Source organism: Neolamprologus brichardi, chromosome 10 (assembly GCF_056152115.1).
Source record: "Neolamprologus brichardi isolate AB-2024 chromosome 10, ASM5615211v1, whole genome shotgun sequence".
Classification (NCBI taxonomy): Eukaryota; Metazoa; Chordata; class Actinopteri; order Cichliformes; family Cichlidae; genus Neolamprologus; species Neolamprologus brichardi.
In genome coordinates, this window is record NC_142113.1 from 20341401 (window position 1) to 20361711 (window position 20311).

The 20311-nt window shown below is 38.5% G+C and overlaps 1 protein-coding gene across 1 annotated transcript; it reads right to left on the reverse strand.

Moving 5' to 3' along the window:
- Positions 1-77: 77 nt before the first annotated feature.
- Positions 78-15178, reverse strand: slc13a2 (solute carrier family 13 member 2). The gene is made up of 12 exons (XM_035905309.2): positions 14869-15178; positions 12184-12312; positions 10991-11127; positions 9419-9654; positions 9168-9333; positions 8931-9053; positions 8566-8775; positions 7197-7294; positions 6914-7029; positions 6400-6561; positions 6178-6315; positions 78-4433 (listed from the first exon to the last, which is right to left on the reverse strand). Exons 1-12 carry the CDS (start codon positions 14977-14979, stop codon positions 4302-4304), a joined length of 1758 nt encoding a protein of 585 aa, XP_035761202.1. The 5' UTR covers positions 14980-15178; the 3' UTR covers positions 78-4301.
- Between the last annotated feature and the right edge of the window lie 5133 nt (positions 15179-20311).

The window sequence follows — 20311 nt, forward strand, 5'->3', positions numbered from 1 at the left end:
ATCACTGTCTTGGCTGCTATTTGTGTGGGTGTGCCTGTCTATCTGTTGAGTAAATGAAGGTGACACTTTGTTGAAGTAGTGCTTTATTTCTACAGAATAGAAGTGGGTCACAAATCTTGTTCAGTTTGGAAAAGTACACATTTCTCTGCTGGGATGTTCTTCACATTCTCTTGTATAAAACAAAAAACATGGAGAGAACATGGACACTAACCTCTGCGACCGGTACATCCTGATAGCAGCCTCTTATCTCTGTTACCCAACCAACCAACATTTTCATCTGTAATGACTGGGCACAGTCTTGGTAACACCTTCCTGCCATTTATTTGTGCGCTTTCTTGGAGTGAATCTTTCAAAGGGAAAGCTTTTAAAAATCCTATTTGCTTTAATTAATCCTTCTGTTTAGTGTTAAGGTGAATACAGGATACAGTTAGCTTAGCTTAGAGAGTAGAAACAGAGGGAAACAGAGCCTGGCTCCATTTAAAATGTAAGGGTTAGCCTACCAGACCCTATAAAGCTCACTTATTAATATACTACAGCAGGGGTCGGCAACCCTGGGCACGCGTGCCACAGCTGGCACACGAAGGGTTAACTGATGGCATGACCATAGCGGGCCGAGGCAATTTTTTGTTTTTATGGCCCGATGGGGGTTTTTTTTGTAACGGTATAAACAATGAAAGTGGTGGATTGGCCACATGCTGGCCGATGTGTAAAAATAACTCAGTTGTTTGGTGGTGGCTATGGCAGAGCTTCCACAGAGGCCAGCAGGTGGATGAGGGAAAGGGGAGGCAGGAGGAGAGGAGACCCGAAGCGGCCGCTAGTCCGAGTGTCAGGTGAACTGTTATGACCTGCAGTCTATCTGGATCAGATATAAACCAAGTTTAGGTGTAGTTTATTTTCGTTGTACTAACTTTTTACAGTCAGTTAAAATAACTTGTACTGCGTATTAGCTAGCATGACGGAGTTTCTATACAGCTGGGTCGGTGCTATGATGTTACTGATAGTGAACTTTATTTTATTCATAAGGATAGTTAGTAGAGTTGCCAACCGTCCCGTACAGAAATGGAATAGTCCTGTATTCAGAGAAAATATTACGCGTTTTGTGTTGAGGTGAAAAGGAACAGTTTGTCCCGGACTTCAGCTAGAATGAAAAAAGACACAAAGCTGGATTTATTCTGTCTTTACGCTGTCAGCTGCCTCTTCTTCTCTCATTGTCTCGCCTCTCTCTCCTGTTGCTACTTCAATCATGAAACTGATCAATGATCAGCTGATCGGCTTTTCTGATGCAAGTCCTGTTTCTCTTGTTTGTTTATCGCCCACTTTGTGCCAGAAACAGGAAACCAACTAAACAACAGCAGCACGTTTAAGGTTGATCAGCTGTTGTTAGAATTTATTTAATATTACTTCCTAGTATCAGCTGATGTTTGCTGGAGCCACAGCTGTAAAAGCTGCTGGTCATGATATCGGTTTGGTTATCTGGTGAGAGGGAAACATGAAGATGAAACCAGGAGATGTCCTTACTGAATCATCAGAGCTGAACAGGTGATGGAGAAACAGGTTTACCTTTTAGGTGACATGAATGAGTTGAAGGGAAGTTATGAACTGTTTCTGAGAGACAAATAACACCAGGATCCTTTTTTTTAACGTAGCTGACAGCTGGTAACTGCAGGGGCGGGTCTAGCAAAGTTTTGCCAGGAGGCCAGGTAGGGCATTAACAGGGAGAGGGGGGCACAAAGACATACTTTTATTTCTTATTCTCATTTAAAATGTCTAGCTTATAATAAATAATTATCTGAATCTTAAAACCAAAGTTTTTATCTGATGTAAAATGTATAGAAATCATACATATACCAACAAGACAGTATACATCACTGTCACAACAGCATTTGTTTTCATTCAAAGGCTTTATAGCTTTTCCTATAATACCTGGTGGGCCACTCTCTAGTCAAAATGCCCGGGCCGATTTTTTGTCCCAGTCCAGCCCTGGGCATGACACTCAGTGGATTAAAAATTAATGGCTGGGCCAGCAGTGCACATCGCAAATTAGCTCGCATAGTTGTGCCGCTTCTTAATGACGGTATCTTAGCTAACAACCCCAACTACCAGATTCAACTTGTAATTGGCTAAAAATAACTTAACCTACTGGTCAGAGGGACGTTGCTAGCTGGCAGTTTTTTCAAGTAATGTTGAAATTTCCACATTCCAACACTTCAAATGCTTCAGGAGCTGTCAGTGCAGCATCAGCACCGCGGAAATACACGGATACATCCGTAGACTCGAGACAGAATACATTTTTGGGACTATGGACCAATGTTTTCTTTTCTAATCAAACCAAAAAGCTTTAATGAGCAGCTGGATTTGTCTCACATTAACTGGTTGGACACAGAGGGCATCGAAATAAACTGATTGAACTGAAAAGCTAGACTCTGTGGGGTTTTCAGTTTGCAGAACTATGTACGCAGCTGGAATCTATAGCTGTGCGTGTTCATGGTGCTTGCATTTTCACCTGCTGGACATCACTGCCTGACAAGGTTAACTGTCTTTAAATCATTGCAGAGGTCTTATTGATAGTATTTGGCTCTACATATTTGTGTGAGCTTATTTTCTCTCACATGAAGAGTGTCCTCAGGTAGCCGTCTGAATGCTGGACACTTCTAGACCTGTGTCTCTGAGTGGGTGACCAGAGATCACATTAACATGTGTATCTCTGTATTAACAAAAATGCCATATTGGCCCTGTTTATTTTTCTTATCATTGTTGTGAGGAGACCATAAATAGCATTTGCATTTTCTGTTGTACAGTTCATTTGCTGTTATGGAGTTCTAGTTATTGATAAAAAGTTATTCGCTGATAGCTGCCAACATCTGCGAAGAAATATAATTCTATAAAGTTGTTCTATATAGTTTGTAACTGTTCATATAGCTCATTATTAAATTTATTGCTAATGCAATCATATGGCACATTGACTTCTGAGGAAATTTTAGATACACTCGTCATCAGAAAGGTTGCCGACCCCTGCATTACAGTATATCTAGCTTCTCTGCTGTTTTTTAAGCATGAAAAGCAATGCATTTATTTCATTGGGTGTTTTAGCAGGGTAATAAAAATGGCTTCAGCTCACCAAAAATCTGTTTAACTTTCTACATTTCAGATCAGGGGTAGGTCATTTGTGTTTCCTAGGGCGCACATAAGAAACTGGGACTGTTGTAGAAGGCTGCATAAACAGCTGATATCAATTCTGCTCACTATTACTTTAAATTTAGGTTATTGGTGTATCCTGTCACAACAGTCCCAGTTTCTCATATGACCGCTTGGGAAAATTAAATGCCCAACCTCACTTTAGATAGCCAACACAAAGAAGATGTAACATGTAATAAGTAAGTTGCTGTAAGGTGGATTTTGACATTCTGCTTCTAAATAGGTTTTGCTAAGTTTCCGTTTTACTTTTTTGTCCATAACACATTTGGGGGCTCATCCGGGAGTGTGACCAAAATTTGAACCTGCAGTTTTCTTAGCAAGAAATTAGAGCACTTCGATTATTATTATTATATGAATTGTTATATAAACAATCACAACCAGAAAAAGGTCACATTGGTATTTATAAATGATAAAATAAGTAAAATTCCTCCTTATGAAAAGAAGTTGTGACAAAAACAGATATAAAATTAAATATGACACCCAAAAAAAAGTCCAACAAAATGACCACAGTAATAAGTTAACTGACACCATGAATTAGTTTTCATTTTTGCCTTTCAAAGGTAACTATGCTGCAGATAATGCATGCATTATCAGTAAATGATGCACAGACTGATAAGATAACAAATTCATTGAAAAGTGTATGAGCAAATAACCTGGTTTAAACACTTTCTTTGGTTCTGTCACTGAAATGACGTCCTCAAAGGAAGTCCTCAAAGAGGGTCTGTATATAATAGTCTGATAGAGCTTAAAGTTTGTTTCAGCTGCAAGTGAAAATCTTTGATTGCTCTTTCTATAACCAAATTTAAATTGTCATTTAATCTTTAACTTATTTGTCTTCAGTGAGAGTGGAAAAACTCTGCTATGACTTTTTTCTTCTTCTTTTTAAAGGACCTGAAAACATTCTTATGTAGCTTTCCTGAGCAGCTTTCCTGGAACAACAACAAACTATTGTCTGCCAAAGGTAGAAAAGTTTTACCTCACACAGTGGATTTCTGAGCTTTTTCCTCATTGGTTTGAAGAAGAAGTTGGAAAATGTGATACTTTGTTCAGTGTCTTCTTGTGTGACTGTAGAATTGGATTTGTTTTTTTACAGGCTGTAAACAAGTTCAAGGTTTACTATTTGTAGTGTTGGCCCAATCTGGAAAAGTGTCCAAGTTAAACATGGCTCTTCCCCAGGTGTTGATGGCTAAATTAATGCACAGGATCCCGATGATGTTGAGCATGAAACCAGCTTTCACCTGAAGGAACAAAATGTAATAATCAGATGATGACACAGGATGGCTAAAACTTTAGAATTTTATTAAAAATTCTAAATTATGCTCTGTGAGTTTGCATATTTGTCTGTCGAATAACACAACTAACCAAGATCTTATCTGTATTACCCCACATAGCAAAATTGGTATGGCCCAGATCTGGCCCACACAATGTGCTTACACATGGCCCACATACCGCAAAGAATGACGGCCCTTTGGTGGCCCAGATCTGGTTTGCCAGAGGTGGCCCACACATTGGCCAGAACAAGGCCAGTTGCATACACACTGGTGGCCCTGTGTTGGCCCATGTGTGGATTACCTCTGGCAAACCAGATCTGGGCCACCAAAGGGCCGTCATTCTTTGCGGTATGTGGGCCATGTATAAGTTGTGTGCAGCCACAGGTCAGTTGCAGACACACTGCTGGCCCTGTGCTGGCCCAGAACAGTTTCAGCTCTGGCACCAGATGTCAGCCTAATGTGTACCTTAATCAAGCCATGTAATAACAACATGTGCCGGAACATGATAGTGCAAAAGTAACAAGATGAAACTCTGTTCAGACAGTGAATGGACTGAATCTTTTATAGCGCTTTTCTACTCCACTTACTCAAAGTGCTCTACACAACATACCACATTCACCAAATCACACACACTTTCTCTAAACTGAGTGCTTCCTAACTACATTAATACACATTCAAACTTGACATACAGACTGGAGGAGCCAGGGAACAAACCACTAACCTTCCGATCAGTAGGTGACCTGCTTTACATCCTGGGCTACAGCCACCCAGTGGAAAACATGAGTGAACCCTCACTAGGTTGTGGATAAAGTGTACACTCACAAACCTGCCAAACCTGCATTTGAAATGTTGGCTACCATAGCAGTATAGTATTGCAACATTGCATTTGGGTCCTCTAACTAAAATAGGAAAAAAGGAACATAAACAGTGCCATCATTGCCAGACCTGGCCCACATCTGGTTGACATACACCCTGCCATGACACCGGTCAGTCAGAAGTGCCAACTTGATGCCAGATCCGGGGGCTAGGCCTGTTTTCTATGAGCCTGGGTCACATATACCAAACCACAATCGGGCATTATGCATTTTATTGCATATTATAAAAATATTAGGTTGTTGTTCAATTTAGTCAATTTAATTGGGGGGGGGGGGGGGGGGGGGGGTAGAAATAAGACACAACAATGCAATGTAGGCCACAACATCTGACGGGATCTTCTGCTGATTACTCATGTGTCCATGGGGGGAATTTTCACTACAGTCAAATTTTACTTGCTTTCATTTTTACTGCATTTTTTGTTTTTTTATACAGTTTAATAAATTCCCCAAAGGGTGATAGAGGTGAAAAACCACGTGTGTCTCACAACCTAACAGTGAATCTAATAAGAAAACTTAGCTGGTTTTTCCCAATCTTCATCCAGATAAACTTATCTGGATAAGTTAAAATGCATGGAAAGCACTGAGAATGGATGAGCTACAACACATGTAGGTTGATTTAAGTGTCATGATACAGCTCAATAGTCACTGATTTTAAAGAGCAAATTGAAGATACTAGCAGCAGATAGCTCTCTTGTAACTTTGAGAAGTGACAAGAAGGACAATTGTATTGCTTTTCCCACTCCAACAAGGCCAATCAAAGACAGTCTTATTAGCTCAAATAAACTAAAATCGCAAAGGCAGCATATGTTTGTATGTCATATGTATGCCAATCTTACCATATCTAGGACTTTGAGGTTTCCAAAAGAAAAGGCAATGGCATTGGGTGGTGTGGCCACAGGTAGCATGAAGGCCAGAGAGGCAGCAATAGTGCAGGGCAGCATCACGTAGAGTGGGTGGAGCTTAATATTTTGGGCCTAAAGGAGCGCAAAACACAACACAGTTAGATTTATGGAGAACATACGTGCGCACACATCTGTCAACATATGAGCTCCATTTACCATTGACGCCAATATGGGCAGGAACAGGGTGGTGGTAGCTGTGTTACTGGAGCACTCGGTGAATGTGGCAATAAGTAGGGAAAGCACCAGTGAGATAGCAAAGGGGGGAATATTCTGAAGAGGTGACAGGTTTTCTCCCAACCACTTGGATAGATTTGATGCCTGTAAAGGTAGCAGGAAAAATACACAAACAAATGTTTAGTATTTGAGAAAAGCTACCACCATGGCTCAGAGGATGTCTGCTATCGGTCTACCAATTTGCCCTTGACTGAAATCTCTCCTCAACTAGATGGAATTGTCATTAATTTTCGTGCAAATGATAAGCATATTAACAAAACCTCCAAAATTCAATCACCAAAAACGAACAAGAGACCAGTATTTATTTTCTGATTCAAGCATTTAAGTATCCAGTAATCACCAAGACTAGCATTTAACTGCCAAAATTCTTTTTAGATATTCTGTAAAGGAGAATGAAATAATAAAAAGTGATGACATGGAGTCCAAGGGTGTTTACCTCACTGCCAGCAGCAAGAGCAAAACCTCCTCCCAACAGCAGCACTATATTCCAGGGCATTCGTTCATGAACCACATTCCAGGTCAACAGAGCCGGTGGAGCCTTTATCCTCTTACCTGTGGGACACAGATGAAGTTTAAACATCAACAAGTAATTAGTTTGAAAGTGCAACATCAAGCCTGCCAAGCAATCTTCACCCAGTGCTCCAGTAAGCCCAAACTGAGTTCACATGAACATTTTTAGAAGCAGTGTGTTACACCAAGGTTAAAAATGAATATTTCACCTTCATTTGTGTATCCGTAATTGCTAAACGGCACCTGAGAGGGGATGACGAAGAAGAGCAATGACATTAGGATGGCAACCGTTCCGTCTGTCACAAACCTGACAGACACGAGAGAACATGATTATATATGCTGCCTTTTAAAAATGATGAAGAGAAAAATGTGTAACATCATATTTACTGTCAACTGTGGGGCAAAACAACCGAACTGTAGTTGAAATACATTTATGTTGCCATTTTTTTCAGTCTGACCGATTTTTCTCTTTTATAAAAAACTAACAAAAAGGAAAAAGAAAGTTTAATAAAAAAGAAAGAAAGAAAATGAGCACTTTAGCTACAACTTTGTTGCGCTTGTGAACATTTCCTGCAGAAATATTACTCCAGTTCAGAAGTGCCCAAATTGCGGATACTCAGACGGGCATTTCAGCTTTTCATGTAGACTTTAGAGCAGAAATAAATAATGAATGTTTAAAATGTTTGTCTGGTACAAAAATAGCTGTACTGGCATTCGCTTTTCCTTTATAACGCACCTGTTTAAACTGAGGCTAACGTGTGAGCATCTTACCTGTGTTTCTGTTGCTTTTGGATCATTTAATGTAAATCTAATAAAATATATGCCTGTTCATTCTGTGTTCCAGTTTTAGTGATTGACATTCCACCATCACAAATTATCTGTTAACTTTATGTGATGTAAGCATGTGTTTTATGAATACAAACTAGGGGATGTTGTATAAGAATGGGTCAGAGCCAATCGCTGAGATCCTCTGAGCAGGATTAAAGCAGCATCCAGGTATTTATCTGTCAGCTCATGTTTGCTACCTTGGTTTGCAATGCTGAATTGGCTCAATGTCCATTCACTTTATAGATCTTAATGCAGAGAGATCAGGTCACTTTTTATATTTTATAGCAAAAGTGTTAGCTGCAGAATCACAAACAAAGCTGCAGAATTGTAAAGTCAAAGCATAATTTTAAAATAAAACATATTATACAACTGTTACAGTTACTATGAACATAAAGCAAGTATCATAAATATTTATCTGGCATTTGTTTGAAAATTATTTTGTTATCTTATTAATATTATTATTTTATTTCATTTGTGTCTCAGTAGACTTCAGTGCATTCAGCACAAAAGGTGCCAGAAGACTTTGTGTGACTTTGCTTGTAAAATATGTTGACTCATCCTGCCTCAGAGGCATTAATGCAGGACTTTATAAACCACTGGGTGATACCACAAGTGCTGCATACATTTTAATGCACAGGAAAGCACGTGTTGAATTGATCATTTCATGGCTAGCTGTTTGGTCTTTTTGTTGGTAATATGTGGTGCTTCACTTCATTTATATCTAAAGGTCATGCTTAAAAAAGAACTCACGCAGCCTCCTTATTGAACAGCACTGTGGCCCAGCCAGGCATGAAGCCCGGCTCTCTGGTAAACCACAGAAGCACGAGCAAGATAAAGAGGACGAGCACCGCCACCTCTGCAAACTTGATACGTCCCAGCTTCTTGTACTCCACTTTCATCACTGTGTATGCCGCTCTGTCGCTTTCACTTTTCTCACCACAGCCAAATGACTTCTTCAAACTGAGGAGAGCAACAAAGAGATACAGCATATCTCTGCAGATGCTAAAAAAGTCAGTTTTACTTACAGTGTAGATTAATTTATTTTGTGCTGTTTGAGCAGCTTTTCTGAGGATAGTTTAAAATAACTGGGTTTGTTTCTGGCTGATTATACTTACTTGAAGCCCAGGAACATAAAATGAAGCCAGAACCAGGCGAGCACCAGCATGAGCACCATGCTGGGAAAGCAAAAGCCAAACCAGCTGGCAAAGTTGATCACGTCAGTATTGTTAGGGAAGATCCTTCACAGAAAGAAAAACAAAGGGATGTGAAGAGAAGATACAAGTGGTTCAATGAGCAGTGACACACCTTGAAGATCATTTCTGTTTGTGTGTGAGTTGGGTTTTTTGCCTTACTCGTCCATTTGGCCCTTGAGGATGAGATTAGGCGTGGTCCCTGTGAGCGTGGCAGTGCCTCCAATGCTGGCAGAGTAACACACACTAAGACTCATCCCTTTGGTCAGAAGGTCATACTTCGCTTCTATGGCTTTTTCTCTGAACTCTCGCTGTGTGTCATGTACATCTGGATCAAAACACAATAAGACAGAGAGGTTATTGGGAGGGTTTTCTTCTAGAAGCCCATATGTGTATGTAGCATTTTTACTTACACACAGGAACCTGTGTGTCTCTTTCGTGTATCATCTCCGGCTTGGTTTGAACTTCCAGCTCAAATGCGTGGTTGTCCGCAGCTTGGGCCTGGAGATCACGCTCATTTGCCTGGGTCTCTGTATCTTTCAGCTGCTGTAGCACAGCGTGTGCGATGGGTAGCATCATGGCTGTGGTGGCTGTGTTGCTGATCCACATGGACAGGAATGCCGAGACGCTCATGAAGCCAATCATTAACCTGCGTGAGAGGGAATGGTGATGATGATAACGAGGAGGCATGAGTGAAAAATCCTCAACATCCTCACTAGTGCTCTGGGTGCATTGTTTTTTAAATGTTGCTGTACTGGGCAGCTCCATGAACTCCTGGAGCAGTTTGCGATACCACCCTGTCAAAATTCAAGAACCATGCAAGTAAAGACATAGCTATGTCTACATACGGTAGATGTTTCTGAATGAAAACAGAGAGCAATTATTTGTTGCCATCTTTATTGATATTGATTGTTTATTAATTTTATTAAATTTAATCTTTTATTCCTTTTCCTTTAGAGGCGACCACACTTGGCTTAAATTAGATGGCATTAGTGTTTGTGCTTGTTTGTCATCCTTATTAAACTCACAGGTAAAGTTTCTCATTATGGGAAACATCAAATGAACATTTTTTGCCATTTGTTCAAACAAAACAACGGTGATGCAAAGAATCTATCCGGTCGTTAAGTCTGACGTCACTAGCCGTGTCTGGGCCTAAACTCCGCTGCAGGTCCATATATCAAACGATCACTATGGCATTACTGAGAGTTGAAAACTGTCTAAAGTCTTTCATCTTTAATAAAATGATCCGCGTTCTGCTTTACCAGGTGTAACAATTGAGTTTAACATCCAGGCATCCATGAAAAGTTAGAAGTTAGCAGGAAGTTAGCTCGCTAGCTTCTATCTAAATACAATATAGCGTGTCCTGACTGCGGGGTTTTGGAAACAAATTAAAACGTACAGCTCTGTTATCACTTCCAACATAAATGAAGACAGAAAACTAAACAGCAGTGACGTTTGTAGGGTTACTGAAGTTTGGCTAGCTGGTATATAATGATGTGCTACGTGACCACTAGCGACACAGCTATGTTAGCATAATATAAACAAGCTAACTTTTTTTCCACTCGATAAAAGTTAACGTGAGTGTTCTCGGTGGTCAGGAACAAATGTAATCGCATGGCAGGATGCTGTAAACGGACCAAACTTCAGCCAGGAGAACAATTGAGATAATCCATCCACAATACGAGGTTAGTCATTCATATATTGCTGCATGGGCCGGGCTGTAGTTACATCCTAAGGTTTTAAAAACTGAGCTTAAATAAATAATTAGCGGTAATAAAAGCCGAGGGAGGTCAACAGTGATCACTGACTGTTTTAGGAGCTTTTTGAGATTAAATAGAAGAAAATACAAAACATTAAACATGTTAACAACACAAAAGCCATATTAAACGCAGACTACTTTAGGCCCGGAAGTAGGATCCGTCACGTCATCACTTAACGACCGGATTCTGAAAGACTTGTAGACTTGTATGTCAAGGCTCTCTTACAGCGATGGACGAACACCAACCAGCAGCAAAACCCGGAGAGCGATTCGTTTATGGAGGTTCCAGTGTTCGACCGCGATGGCCACCAGCAGACCTCCGATGAACAGCATGTTCGAGTCTTTCAGATACTCAATACTGACCTGAAACAGATCACACAGTCGCTAACATTAGCACATGGATCAAAGGTAACCTGTAGACCTACATCTATCATCAAATACGCTTTATGAGCAATAAACGCAAAAAAACGGGATCAGCAGTGTTACCATGCCAGTAGAAGTACGACGTAAAAGAAGTGACTCGGGGTCACATCACACTTTCAATAACTGTTGTCCTATTTAACTTCTATTTTCCACACTAAACTAACTGAAGAGTTTCTTCCCTTGACACTCCTATTTGCTTTCTCATGCGACACACAGTGTTGTATCAACACTTTTTAATTCAAGTTCCTCATAAATGGTCTTTCTGTTCTCAGTGCAATTTAAAAAAAATCCTAAATTATATTTAAAATCTCTGATTTTCATTTTATATTCATAAACAGGAGCAAAATTTTCTTACGTGTGTCAATAACTCAGATTTTATATAGAATCATTTTTAAAATAAAGACACAGTATTTATTTAGACACAGTAAGATACAATATAATAAGATAATAAAATAGATAATAAAAGGTCATGTGGTCCTGAGCAGGTTCTAAAATGATTTAAATAGAAACTCAGAAAAACAACAACACACAACATTTTACACAGTGTCATTATTAATTAACCAAAACTAAAAACAGAAGCAGTGAGTGAAGTGAAGTACACAATGCCATGAATCAATTTTAACAGTAATAACTTGACGTAATCCTTTTCTGCACAGCTTTATTGGTTTCTCACATAGTTCTGGGGGATTTTGGCCCCGGCGCTGTTCAGAAATGGCCTTTCCAAACACTGACGAGCAGCAACAATTGCTTCTCTAAAATCATTGCTCCTTCGCATTGTGTTAACAAACACATCAATGCGCCAGACCAACAAACTGGCAAATCTTCTACTTTTTTAGAGGTGCTGATAATCCGTTAATCAAGTTCATTTTATTACCAGCACCTGGCTGCCACTTACTCTATTATTTCCTGTTGAAGCAGTGAACGTTTTACATAATTGCTGTGTTGTGTTATTAAAATATACTTATGAAGCACAGAAGTGGAAAAAAATGACCCTACATCTCCACCCTTCATGATGCCCATCATAGGAAAGAGGATGACTGGCAGTAAGGCAGTCACAGCCAGAGGCATGCACTCTGTGCACCAGTACAGAGCCATGAGGATGATCGCGTAGCCACATCTGGCTTCCTGTAAACACAGACACATAAGTATAACATCACAATCACTAACATGTTCACATGCATCAGCATTTTTGATTTGATTACATTTTGTGCAGACGCAGACAGAAGCAGAGACCAACCCACAGTTTGCAGCAAAGTGCATACAGGGAATTTTCCTGTCCTTTCGCTTATCTTTTCTCTTTAAAAGGCACTAAGTCACTATACATGCAGATAGCAGCAACCCTTGATCATAAAACAAACAGTTTGTCGTGTTCACATCTCACAAGATAACTTTTTACGATCCTCAATAAAAGTTACAAAATCTCTTTAAGCTCCCGACACAAAACATTCCAATGCAGACAAGACACTGATAAAGCTTAAGTTTCAAAAAGATTTCCTAAAACATTATAATGAAACGTACAAAATAATATTTGTGTTATTATCTTCTTTACGGTTATATTTTAGACAGCTACACCGTTCTCTTGCAGCTTTTGTGTAATGAAATGCATCGTATATTATAGAAATATTTTTTACTACAAGTCTGTGTATTTAAGCGTTAAATCTCATGTCTACATATTAAATAGAGAGCTCAGGATAATTACAGGTAACACAGGCTCTAATTTATTAACAGTAATAGGGGTCATATTGGGTAGTGTAGTTTGAGCCCACCATCTTTATGTGTCTTTAATGGCACTGTAAAGCACAAAGGTTCAGCTGAGCTCCACAAAGCCCTCTTTGTTTCTTATCCATCATACATTAACAGAGCACTTCAGCACTTTCAGCAAAAAATGAAGATGATAAAATCAATTTGGTGATGAATTCAGTTGCAATATGTCAACACATAAGAGATTGTGTGAGTGGCTTGCAGGGAATTTGAGGTGACTGTGTTTAGTAATCATATTAAAAAACTGGCCCCGGATGTCTACGGTATCTTTCGATTAAATCAAGTCTTTCAAAGTGAGAGACGTGGTGACTGAGATAAGTGCACTCAAAAAATAACCTGCAGACATGTAATGTCACAGCAGCTTATGTTTGTGTCATGATCCTGGGTCTTTTGACCCAGCGTTTTGAGTTTTAGCTTATTTTAATGTTTTTGATTTATGTTTAAGTCCTTTTTAATTTTCTAAGTTCATTTCTACAATGCCTAAGTTTCTGTTATAGTTCATTGTTTTTTAGATTCCCCTTGTTTCTTCTAGCCCTGTGTTTAAGTGTCCCTCGTCCTTTATGCGTTTCATGTATGTGTGTCTTATGTTTGTCACGTTCGTGTTTTCATGTCTGCGTTCCATACTGTTTTCTGTTTTACTGTTAAAGTACCTGTCCTGTATGCGTGAGTGAGTGAATGAGTGTTTAGTTTTGCTTCCCCTTGTCTCATCGGGTCTGATTTGTCCCAGCTGTGTTCCCACCAGTTCCCCATCCTCTCATTATCTTTTTGTGTACTTAAGTCCTTTGTCCTCCTTTGTTCAGGGTCAGGTCGTCTGTTGTCTGTTGTGCCATCTCTCAATGTTCCAGGTATCTTTGTATCCATGCCAAGTTTCATTTTTAGGGTTTTTTATGTTTATTTTTAGTTTCCCCAGTTTAGGTCATTGTTTATTCTCATCTTTGTTTGCCTTATGCATTACTTTGTATTTCTCCATCAGCCATATTAAATGGCTCGCTTTTTGGTAATTCAAGTTTTGTTCCATGTTCCTTTGTGTCTGCATTTGCGTCCAGTATTCACAATACATACAGTCTGCTTCTGCATACTGTGACAGTTTTGTTATAGGCATAAAAATGCAGTCTATTAAAGAAAATCATCAAAACTGTAAAAGAATATCCTCTATGCTTCTCTCCAGACGGCCTGCGTCCTGACATGGGGACATTACATTTTGGCTTTTTTGCATCTTAAACTTCATTCTGTTCAACAAAGTGTTTCATACTTTGCTATACAATGTGTTTATTGTGTTATCCCATAAAAGAAAACTGGTACCACATGAGGATGTTACAACATTGTAATAACTTCCTGTTCAATGATTTTAAGATTTATCAGGGCCCGAGGTCAGGGAGATTAAAAATGAACCCCAAATAAGAGCCTGGGTATCAGGAGGATAATTGACCAATGTTGTAGTGTGAGTATTTGTTTATTTTTAGAGATAACCATCATTAGTCCACATGTTTTCAGCAGATTCAATAACTGCAACAAGAGAGAAGTGTTAATAAGTGTGAATAAAACACCTGACTTTAAAAGCTTTTTAGCCCTTGAATTCAAACAACATTCAAACACCATTTATGTTATCCACTACAGACAGACAAACTTAGCCTGTTTAACTGTGATTGACTGCACTTCATATAGTGTATAGTTCTAAAGCTGGGCATCAGCGTAGGTCAGTGATCAAACACTTAAATCATATATTTAAAAATAATTACAAGATGCCTGTTCTTTAAGAACAAGTGTGAGATTAACTGAACGGGTTATAGCCAAACTTCTCAAATTGCACGTGTACAAGATGCACACTAAAAAGATTAGTCCGGTCAGTCAATATAAATCTTTAGCTGTTTTTTTTTTTTAAAACAAATATAATTTACCTCCATGCACAAACACACTCACCGATGAAGGATAGACGAGAGGCAGAGGAAGGAATACAAGTGGCGTGACGATTATGATGATATAGTTCCTGTGGTGCCACAGAAGATGCAGCACTCTCTCCCAGTTATACATGATGCTCTCAAAAAATGAACTAACAACTGAAATAAACTCTTTCTTTCTAAGTGTTGCAGGTAGGTCAACGCTAACACAAACACTAGTCAGTATGAAGAAGAGGCACAGGGCAGCTGTGGAGCTGAAAACTGAGCTCGGGTGGGTTAACAGTAGAGGTCTGCTCCACAGAAAGCCACTGTGGTAAAGAGAATGAAATCAGTGCAATTTTCTGTCTATATCTCTGGTAGCATATCAAACATTAACTCAAAGAGATCAACATCCTTGACAGAGAAGCAGCTGACACTGTTGGGAAAGAGCAAAAAGTAGCTGTAAAAGCAGAATAAGGGGGAGGGACTGGAGACGGACAGCCAAACAATAGAGAGACTTTATTATGTGAAGGAGTGCAGTTCCAGTAACTTAACCAAAGGTCAATGTCTGTGTAAGTTTCACCTGAGATGAATTTCTGAATGATTCAAATTTTTAATAACTGATTCATTAAACAAAGAAGGGAGTTGATGTCAGTTGATGTCAAACAGCACAGCGAAAGATGGGGTGTTTTAACCTAAACTGCATCGATTTTGACAAAAAAAAACAATCATAGCCTCACTACAGCCATAATTAGGTTATATGAACATTATTTTATCTCCTGTCTGACTGTTGTTACTGCGTCAGATGTTATTTCTCATTGCTGCATAGCTCATTGTAGGACTAGAAAAGTATTCTAAAGTATGATTTCATACAGTCAGCAGGTTGCATGTGTCCGAATAGGATAGGAGGAATCCATACTCCTGCATCTGCCCTGTAACAAAGAACAACTTGAAAAAAAACCCTCTACATCCTAAAACAATGAAATGATTCAGTGGATTAAAAGCTTGTGACTGTTGCTGCTGACTTTGCAAAAGTTCTGGCAACTAGGATTTTCTCGTTCAATTGCGATATTGCGATGAGATTAACAACAAAAACTTTTAGTTTGGCACAAATTTCCACACCTCCTGATACAAACCTCCCTTTGGAATTCTTGGGATCAGCAGTGGTAGTACAGCTTGTGTCGTCCCACTATGTTTTCTGTTTTTAAGTACAGATTAGGCCTTTTAGTGAAGTCAGTAAATCATGCAAACACCGGGTGGAGTATTGCATCGATACAGATGAGTGGTTTGTTCATTCAGTAGCTTGTGGGAAACAAAGGTAAAGTGGTATGTTACTGGCACTTGTTGTGGAATTAAGCTTTTTTTTTTACATCGTGTTGAATGGGAAAATCTAACTTTAAGGACTTCTGCAGCTGTGTAAAAACCTCACAACTAGGACACAACAAAGTCTGAAGTTTACAGTAACAAGAATTTTTTATGTATATATATAAGAGAGAGAGAAACGTAGCAAAACAAACACATGGCAGTTTTATAGCTGGGAGAGTTTTTGTGTCTAGTTTCTTCCACTTTTTACACTTTTTTTTAATATAATTTTTTTTTAAAGAGGCAAAACGCTGGGAAGTGTGTTGTTTAAGAATAGCATTTAAATTGTAAACCATGTTATCTTAAAATGGCAAACACAACTTTGCCTTTAAACACAAACACTTCCATCTGGGACATTTAACAAACAGTGGCTGGTGATTTTCAAGGAATCCCAGTGAATCTTTGTAAAGACTTTATCACAAAAGTTCTTTGTCTTAAATGAAGATAAATATATCCCATGACTCAAAAACACCATCAATATTCACAGCAACTCAGATTAGAAGCTTATATTAGTCTAAAAACCAGTGATCGTATCATGTGATTAATACTCATATCAGTACTCATATCAGTCTTACACAGCACACTGGCATCACTGCAAACTCCCTGTTGTTTTATAAATTACTGCAGTTCATATAGGAAGTTCATAAGAGATTGAGGCATAAAACGTCTATTAAAGACGAACACTTCTGTTGATCATAGATGATCATGTTGGTCTAATCTGACTAAATGTTACTGAGGATGAAACGTTCTGGTATTAAACATGATGAAAACAAAAAAAAGGGCAAATGTAGTAATTAAAACAAGAAAAAGCAACCAAAGCAAAAACTCTGGGTGACCTTTCTATGTTCATGTACAGCTTAGGAGTTTTAATAATAAAGGCAGTTAATCATTAAAGCACTAGACATAATATCGCATCCACACAGATTAGTGTTTTTTATTTATCGGGTTTACTGAATGATTTATGAAGGGTACAGAAAATCATTGTTTGTGTTTTCCAAATCCTGTATGCAAGAATTTCAGGCTTCTTAAAATTAAAATAGCAATGAAAGGTTCTGCATCCAACTAAGTTTAATCTAACAAAATAACAATCCAAATGTTAGAATTTTAGATTTCCATAATCATTATACATCCTCTGACACCTTTATCAGGTTTGCCGCCTTCAGAACTGCCTTAATTAATTATGACATGGATTCATGTTGGAAATATTCCTCAGAGATTTTGGTTCAGACTGACATGATCACACAGTTTCTGTTGATTTGTTTGTTGCGCATCCATGAAATTACTATCTTGCTCCACCACATGTCAAAGGAGCTCTATTGGATTGAGATCTGGTAACTGTGGAGCTATGTGAGTAGAGAGAACTCATTGGCAGGTAATAATAATAATAATAATAATAATAATAATAATAATAATAATAATGATGATGATGATGATGATGACAAGAAGAGAAGGGGAAATAAAGGGCGGTTGGGTTGCTGGGGGGTGCTAGGGTGGGATGACTCAGTGTGATCTTCATTATGAATACTATGGTGTTTCAGTAAGGGAGGGGTAATTAATGCCCATCCACATGACCACACAACATGTTCTTGCATTTTCACCCAAAGAACTACTGCTTGCTGAATAGTTTCTCTCTTTCTCTCCGAGCCTAAGAGATGATTGTGTGAGGAAAATCCCAGGATATCATCAGGTTCTGAAATACTCATGCCAGCCCATTTAGCACCAACAACCATGAGATGTTGGAAGTTTCTTAAATTATCTTTTTTTCCCCTGTTCCGCTGCTCAGTTTGAACTTCTGCAGGGCATCATGACCCCATCTACACCCATCTACATGCCTAAATGCACTGAGTTGGTCCCAGGTGATTAGCTAATAGATATTTGAGTTAATGAGTGAGTCGCTTTGCTGCTGGTTTTTTTTTTTTTACTGCCTGAAATTAAAGAACAAGACTGAGCTGAACATTGTGTCTGTACTTTTTTTATGACTGTTCTGTAATGAAAAGCTCAAAGGTTTTAAAGAGCCAGCCTCTTTTTTCCAATAATGAACAGAAGAGCTGACTTGTACATGGACCAGATTAATATTTGACACCAAAAGAGACCAACTGATAAAAACTGTGTATGGATTTAGATGTTCTGTCACTCTCACAAAATCCTTATTTGTTGGTCACACTTTGTGATAAATCATTACTCATTAAAGGTGCAATTTGAGAGAAAACCCACTGTAAAGACCTCTAAACAATCAGCACCCAGCTTTATGGATGAAGTGCCTCCAATTGTAATAAGGGTGAATAAGGCTGTTCTGCCAATACAATTTAGTCATACTGATAAGATAACAACATGCATCCTGAAAACAGTACAAATGTTGAATATAACTTAAACTTATAACTACATAACAAACTCATATTTACTATTAGTGCTATAAAAATCGCACTTTTATTCTATCAAGATGACCTTGGACACGCCATTGCACTGCATTTTGATGTTATAGTGCCAGTACAATAATAATCAAGTCATATAATGTTAATTTGTTTTTCTGCACAGACCAGAGAACATTTCTACACCTGCTCTCCTTACAGTCATGGTTTAAACATCACTAAAAGAAGAATCTGGACCATTATTATATGAGGGCAGCATCCACTTACATTTAAGGAGGGCTATATAAATATGATCTGTATTTTTCATTAGTGTAGAACTCACAATTCAATATTGTTGTGACTGAGTGCTTTTTAAGGGGACTTTGCATCCTGTATATACACCTTTCCCATCTTTTGGTATATTAGCAACAATAGGAACGTACAGAGGTACCTTCCACTTTAAGCCCCCTTGAAACAAATCTATGTATTTACTTGTTTAGTTATTTTTGAAACATTATCTTTTATATCAACGTCACAACTAAAGTTATTACCTTGAGTTTTATTGTTTTATTTGTCCTTCTGTAAATTTCAGGGGTTCTGCCAGATGTGTGCATTTCAGTTGATTATACTTTTTCAACCATCAGCCAGAAAATTCAGGATGATGCTTCTGAGTCTTTAACATACTGCATGCTGTCCTTACTTCTGTCTCTACTGGCACTTGACAAGTTTGAATAAATAATAAATGGTAAGTGGTCATCGAGGCAGACAAAAGCATTTTTTTTATAGTGACAGCATGCAGGGTTTAGCAATAAGTCAAATTTGTCAAAAAGGAAGTTCTGTGTCTCCGCAGGAGTCCATTTTAGGTCCAATCTTCTTCTTCTTCATATAATTATTCTCCTTATAGTCTCTGTTATGTTTTCAATTTTATGCTGATCACACACAGATATATCGGCCTCTTAGATCATCTGACCCTCCGCAGTACACTGAGCTCTCTGAATGGCTGCCTTTGCAAAGTGTTTTTCATGCTTTTATTTCCTCACACCGAGATTACTGCAACAGGCTGTTTATTTGCCTAAGCCAAATAAATCTATTGAATGACTGCAGACTGCCAGGATTTTAACTAGACCAAAGAGATGGCATTGTATCACTCCTGTTTAGGCATGTTTACATGTTCTCCCAGAATGTTTTTTAATTGATTTTAAGATTTCACCTCTTATTAGAATGTGCAGCATTATGTACCGTTAAATCCTCAGGCAGAGGTATTTTATTTGTTGTAGGGGTCCAGCGAAAACCTAACGAGGACAGAGCATTTGCAACAAGGCGCCTGAGGAACTGTCTTAAAACGTTCTTTTTTTAAAAAGGATTTCAATGATTTTAAGTTTTACATTTACTTACAGTTACTTTTTTAGTTCCTACATTTGTTACTTTTGCTTTTTTTATTTTTAAATCTGCACTATGTGTCTTATTTTACCTTCATTCTTAATTCCTAAACCTAGATTTTTTTTGTCATGACAAACTCCGGGAGGCTGTTTTCTGTCAGACTGGCTGCAGGCTTTTCAATCAGGCTCATGGAGTTGCACTACATCAAAGGAAGTAGAAAAGTCAGCAGGCAGTCCAACACTTTGCTGCTAGATCCCGAAATAGATCTTTGTGGATTAGATTCGGCACACTTTCTGTGGTTTTTCGGATTTGCTTATTGATCTTGTTAATTGGACTCAAGAGCAACATAAGAACTGCCAAGTGATAAAAGCTTCACTGATAATCAAAGTCCACACA

What these genes read in the sequence shown, in the direction of transcription:
- slc13a2 (XM_035905309.2), bottom strand. Translation starts at nt 14,979, where the DNA reads ATGTATAACTGGGAGAGAGTGCTGCATCTTCTGTGGCACCACAGGAAC. An exon ending in AGACACACAGGTTCCTGTGT is followed by an intron (nt 9,334 to 9,418) that starts GTAAGTAAAAAT and finishes GTTTTGATCCAG; the next exon opens with ATGTACATGACACACAGCGA. An exon ending in CTGTTCAATAAGGAGGCTGC is followed by an intron (nt 7,295 to 8,565) that starts GTGAGTTCTTTT and finishes CGTGTCTGTCAG; the next exon opens with GTTTGTGACAGACGGAACGG.